Below are 6,000 nucleotides of genomic sequence, written 5' to 3'. Positions count from 1 at the left end.
CCTTTTTATCGCTGTCCCGCGCGGCACCTGTTTTGTTATGACTTAAATATACCCCCTATAATCTTCTTTGTCTATTGAATAACGGTTAGATTAAATTTACAACGCAATAGTGCGGTTAGTTGGGCATCGATTGACATCAAATGTAAACCCGGAAACAGTTTAATTTATTTAAAAATAGATAAAAATCTCTTTCGATATATTTTGGTACGACTACAACGACATTTGTATGGACGCTGAATACGTTGGTACATAGTTGGAATAAAAATATTTCTTTTATAATAATAGTTGCAAATATAGTGTTAAAATATATAGTAAAATAAATAAGTGAATCTGTTGTATTGTGTAGGAAATATCGCAAAAAAATATTATTGGCGACATGTCGCGACATTTGTATGGCGACATTTATATGGCTATTTTGACCGTATAAATGTCGATTGTGGCATACAAATGTCGACTTAGTGCCGACAGCATACAGATGTCGAGAAGCTGTCATACATATGTCGTCAGGGTCTTATAAATGCAACAAAAATAATAAATAGTGGCATATACATGTTGATACTGCCATATAATGTCGAAAAAATGGCGTATACATGTCAAAAGCGCCTTACAAATGGCTACATAGTGTCATACAAATGTCGATCTTTAAACGTCCATATCTAGCTAACTATAAAAAGTACAGAGGTGCCTCCTACAGTATATTTTTTGTTGTTAAGAACCCTTCCTAAAACGATGATTATAAATCAGATTTTTTTTAAATAAAAAATTGCCATACAAATGTCGAAAAAACACCCTCTTCAAAAATTGACCCTTAAATGCCTAAAAGTACAAACTAGATAGCGGTAACCAAGCCGTCAACTTATTATCTAACAATCTTGAACCTCTTGACTTTGATCTGGGCTTTGTTGGAGCAGAGCTTCAGCGCCGTGGCCGCCGCCACGTAGTCGCCTTTGGACACATCCTTGCCATCCACGGAGACAAGGAAATCACCTTTCTGGAGACGGCCGTCGAGGTCCGCGGGGGAGCCGGGTAGCTGCAACAAGAGTTCGAAGTTGTATGATGATGATGATAGTTCCAGTGTCTAAACACATTTGATCCTGCAGAACCCTGCTAATTCTAGTAACATGTAACATTAGACTACCTATACGTAGCTATACATAATGTATAGGTACATACCTACACAAATTAAATAGAGTCTGTGCGGAAAGGGAAGAGTCGTGGAATGTATTCCCCGTACCAAAGACATATTTATAAGATGAATAAAGTCTAAGAAAAAAACGTGCCTCGGAAATCAAGAAAAAGTCATTCTCGGATAGATGGCGCACACACCTTTGGCCTATGGTCGGCTAGATGGCGTGACAACACCGTTTCATATTTAACAATTTTAACACATATATATCAGTGAACGAACATGGGTCAAAATGATATAAAAATAATAAAATCATTTATCTATATAATATTCATTTTTTTGATAATTTTATACGTGTTTATTGTGAGTTATAGTCGTGAGTCGATAGATGGCAGTAAATTTACAGTGACTACAACATTTACTATGACAGGACCCCTCTATACTATCTATTCTTTTTGCCCGTACAGACACACAACACTCTAGGAGACACACACTCTACAGACACTACAACAACAACAGAACATACTCTAGGAGTAAAGATGACATTTTTTAAAGATTTGTGTTCGAATTCTTAATTTACTTGTTTTAAGAACCATCTTACCAAATCCCCGAGGTAAACACCCGTGCCCTCCACCGGTGCGATGCAAGTCAGGCCGAGAGTCTTGCCTGCTTTGCGCGACAGCTCCACCTCCACTTCTGTGTAGGGGATGGGGTCTGGACGGAATACTGTCAGCTTCATCTGAAATAAATAAAACGAAACTTTAATATAAGTACTTTAATAAACTAGACGTTTCGTTGGTTTCTGCACCACGTCGAGAAAACATGGACTCTATGAATTTTTAGTATTAGATAGGAAATAAGAAAAGATAACATGACACGATTGTCAATAACAAACGCCTAACTTGTTTTTTTTTTATTTAAAAGGAAATAAATCAACACTATTAAACTACTGTGCAGCAGGGCTCGGAAACCATTCTCATTTGTCAAACCGGTTTCGTTCATTCGCCCGGGAACGAAAAGGATTTCTTTCTGTTTGCGGTTACCGGTTAAAGAACTGTTCTTTTGAGATAACGGTTTATGCCATATACGCTCTCATTTCGTTCTCGAGGAACGAAATTAACCGGTTAAATTGAAAATATCGAAGCGAGATAGAATGAGTAAGTATTGCTATCTCTTTCACGTATTATAACGAGTTTAACCGAGAGTCTCCGAAAGCCAAGAGTAACCGGTATTATATCGTTCCTTGCGAAGGATAAAGTTCCGGTTCCTCTTCTTACCGGTTAGGAGAGAGAACGTAATTTGTTAAGTTCGCGTTCTATCAATTAACCAGTTTTTTAATGAACGAAATAATATAACGGTCTTGGAACGATATTAACAGGCATTTCAATACCGGTTCCGAGCCCTGCTGTGCAGTTCTGATATTCATAACCCATGGGCTGAAAACAAAGGTAAACAAAGATGAGATCTTTGACCTTACATTTTCACGTACCTTACTAGTTCTTATTTCTAAGCTGAATGTACCTACATCAGGGGCCCGTTTCTCCCTTGTGGAAGTCCCTTTGTAACAAAAGCTGTCAAAAAGTGACATCCGCTTGTATTACAATAAGTTGCAAGGTTTTGAAAAACGGGCCCCGGGAACAGCACTATTTTTACCACATACTTCGTTCTTCTTCATGTGATTTAAATTAGGTTAAAAAGGAGGAATTGTTAACCTTAGGCGCTTTCTGCTTGATGCTCATGGCGATTCGTTCGTAGGTCATCTCTTTGGTGATGTGGATACCGTTACACTCCACTATCTGGTCTCCGACCTTCAACCGGCCGTCCTTCGCTATCGCACCCTTCTTATATATGTCTAGGATCACCGCTGCTGCACCCTGAAGAAACGTGTTTTTATTTATTCGATTTTGTTGAAAGCATGAATAAATAGTAGGCTAGACCTATTTTACTACACATGCTTCGCTTTCGCTTACCTAATTTCAATAGAGCTTGACGTCCATTGCATCGATTTTTATTAGTTATTTAGATGTAATCAATAAAAATTTACAAAGGTAAAAAATATATTATTACTATCTATTGGTGTTTCATAGTTCGCAGCACCGAAGTCAAATTTCAGCTCGAACATTGCTATTAAGTAGGTAAATTTAACATACAAGATTTATTTACAGACACCAGCAAAGGTAAATTAAATCAAAGCTTGTATAATTTAGGAAGCAAAACAAACAGCCTCTTTCATCGTGGTTCAAGGATCTTTCGAATTTGCAGGAATGCCGTGGATTTAAAACTGCAATTAATGAAGCTATTCCGGGTAGATTTTTTAGTTTCAGATAGGGACAGGCGTGGCTCACTTCACGATTTCGTAGCGTCGCAACAAGTAGCTACAAGTACATACATCCAATTTTGGTGGCTAGCCATAAGCCGCGCGTAACGCTTGCGCCAACTATCGGTCATATCTGTCCTAATCGTATCGTAACAGACGCGTTTATATTAGAGAGTGAATCTTCTGTACCTAGTACTATTATTTATTCTGTGATAAGGAGAGATTCAGTTGTGTATCTTTATTAACACTAAAATAACATACATTGATTAAAGTATCACTGCCACCGAGTAGGACCACGCCAAGTATCTCGTTCGCCGAGTTGATTTCTATGACCGTGTCGTGATTCGGCACGGGGTGACACGTCGCGGGGTCGGGGGGAGGTTCCGCTGCGAATTAAAAAAAAAAGGTTTGAATCTGTTTAACTCATTTACTTTCAACCTCCTGTTTTTGTGTGCTAATATAAAACCATCAACAGATATATACCGTACCTTAACGCCACAGCATAGTAAAGGAGAAAGAAGAAGTCTTTGAAGGAAAGGCCACAGCATTTATACAGTGAAACCTGGTTAATTGGCACCTGGATAAATGGAAAACCTCAATAATTGCAACCAAAAGTCCGGTCCCGGTCCCTTGAGACCAAAAGGCCTCTATAATTGAAATTTTGGAACCTCTATAATTGCAATTTAGATTTTAGTGCTTTTCGTAATTTTGCCTCTGTAATTGACCACATCGCAACTAAGACCTCTATAATTGACACTGTGTTAAAAAAATCCGTTATTTCTGCTCTTTTTTTACCTCTATTATTGAAACGAGTCTTACTTATTACCTCTGTAATTGAAATAATGTATTTGCAGACAGCAGAAACAATATTATAATAGCAATGATCATTTTATTTATGTCTTCATCCAGAATGCTATTTATTTATTGGGTATCTATCACAGCCTGTAGTAGGTGAAATAGTTTTGTTAAAACCAAAAACAAAGTATGCTTTTTACATTCTAATAAAACTTTCTTCTACAATTCAATGGAATTTTTTAAACCCACATGATTAATAAGAAAATAATGTTGTAATTAATGTAGTGTAAAAGTGCAAATATTGACAGAAGCTATATATAGCTTTTTTATAGACTAGAAACCCAGAACGTAAGCGTGTCTACTTTCAATGGTTATTTGCACCTCTATAAAAGAAATTTGTCAGATACGCAACCTCTATTAATGAAAACCTCTATTTCATTAATAGAGGTTGCGTACCTCTATTAATGAAAACCTCTATAATTGACACAACGATTTTTTGAACCTCGTTAATTGACACGACCTGCTTAAATGAAAAACCTGGTTAATTGACAAAAAATGGCCGGTCCCTTGAGATTGCAATTATCCAGGTTCCACTGTATTTTCATAACTTGATGTGACGCAGGCAGTAATCTTATTTTTTATGTTTTAAACCTAATTATAAATTATATATAACTAAAAGTATTTGTTTGCCGTACCTTTAACCGGAGAAGGTGCTGGCCTCGGTGTGGTAGGACGGGAAGCGCCTGCCTTGCCAACGTCCGGGGTTTGGTTCCTGCTAGCTGGTCGTGACGTCGCGTTGGCTGTGAAAATATTTTACAATAGGTTAGGTTATGTAAGAGAGTTTCTTTTATTTCGTTTCGTTCTCAACTCTATTTTCTAATACCGTTGATTCAAATTCGATTGCCAATTTTCCTTGTATGGTGGGCCGCTAGAGGTTGTTTTAACTGAAAACTTATGTATAACTAGAGTGTTAATATTATGGATACGTCATTGACATTAAATTATTTTCAGCATAGTCTTACTTTAGACCTCGCGCTCAACTTATTCGTAGTAACTTCGGCTACTGTCATAAGAATCACATAAGATATGATTCTTATGATATATATGATCATGTCTTATACATTTAAACGAGCAATTCTTGTATAGGTATTTATTTATTTATTTATATGTATATATTTCGGGGATCTCGGAAACGGAAACTAAAACTCGGAAACTTAAATACGCGATTAAGTCCCGTTGTGTAGTTATAATGTTAAATAATCGTGAAAGTTTAAATTAGTGTCTCGAAAACGGCTCTAAAGATTTCGATGAAATTTGCTATATGGGAGTTTTAGGGGGCGAAAACACGATCTATGTCTTATCCCTGGGAAAACGCGCATTTTTGAGTTTTTGTATGTTTTCCGAGCAAAGCTCGGTCTCCCAGATATTGATTCTTATGGCTCCTCTACACGACAGGCCAACGCCAGCCACTCCAAGGGACGCATTTATGCGTTAGAGGGAGATAATGATATTGCTATCTCATTCTACAGCATGGCTGCGTCCCTTGGAGTGGCCGGCGTTGGCCCATCGTGTAGAGGAGCCATTATGGCAGTAGCCGAACAGTCTGGATAGCAAAATTTATCGAAAGGGGTCTTCTTACCAGCTGACCCGCTGGCATCATCAGTCTTGTCATCCTTCTGGTTGGGGCTGCACACAGTCAGTACCACCACTCCCTCAGTGTGCTTCAACTTTGCCGCCGCCTGAAAAGATACGAAATTTCTAA

The 6,000-nt window shown here is 37.8% G+C and overlaps 1 protein-coding gene across 1 annotated transcript in view; it reads right to left on the bottom strand.

The window, feature by feature from the left end:
• Positions 1-814: 814 nt before the first annotated feature.
• LOC134678858 (uncharacterized) overlaps positions 815-6,000 on the bottom strand; it is a 164,272-nt gene continuing 159,086 nt past the window's right edge. The window contains exons 31-36 of the mRNA XM_063537578.1: positions 5,878-5,977; positions 4,934-5,038; positions 3,705-3,829; positions 2,839-3,000; positions 1,728-1,865; positions 815-1,030 (exon numbers count right to left, since the gene is read on the bottom strand). Of these exons, the coding sequence (XP_063393648.1) occupies positions 860-1,030; positions 1,728-1,865; positions 2,839-3,000; positions 3,705-3,829; positions 4,934-5,038; positions 5,878-5,977 (801 nt within the window). The 3' untranslated portion in view covers positions 815-859. The remainder of the gene's footprint in view (positions 1,031-1,727; positions 1,866-2,838; positions 3,001-3,704; positions 3,830-4,933; positions 5,039-5,877; positions 5,978-6,000) is intronic.

Source organism: Cydia fagiglandana, chromosome 2, assembly GCF_963556715.1.
Source record: "Cydia fagiglandana chromosome 2, ilCydFagi1.1, whole genome shotgun sequence".
NCBI classification, from domain to species: Eukaryota; Metazoa; Arthropoda; class Insecta; order Lepidoptera; family Tortricidae; genus Cydia; species Cydia fagiglandana.
Note: the sequence above shows the minus strand (reverse complement) of the source record. Positions and strands in the feature narration are given on the sequence as shown.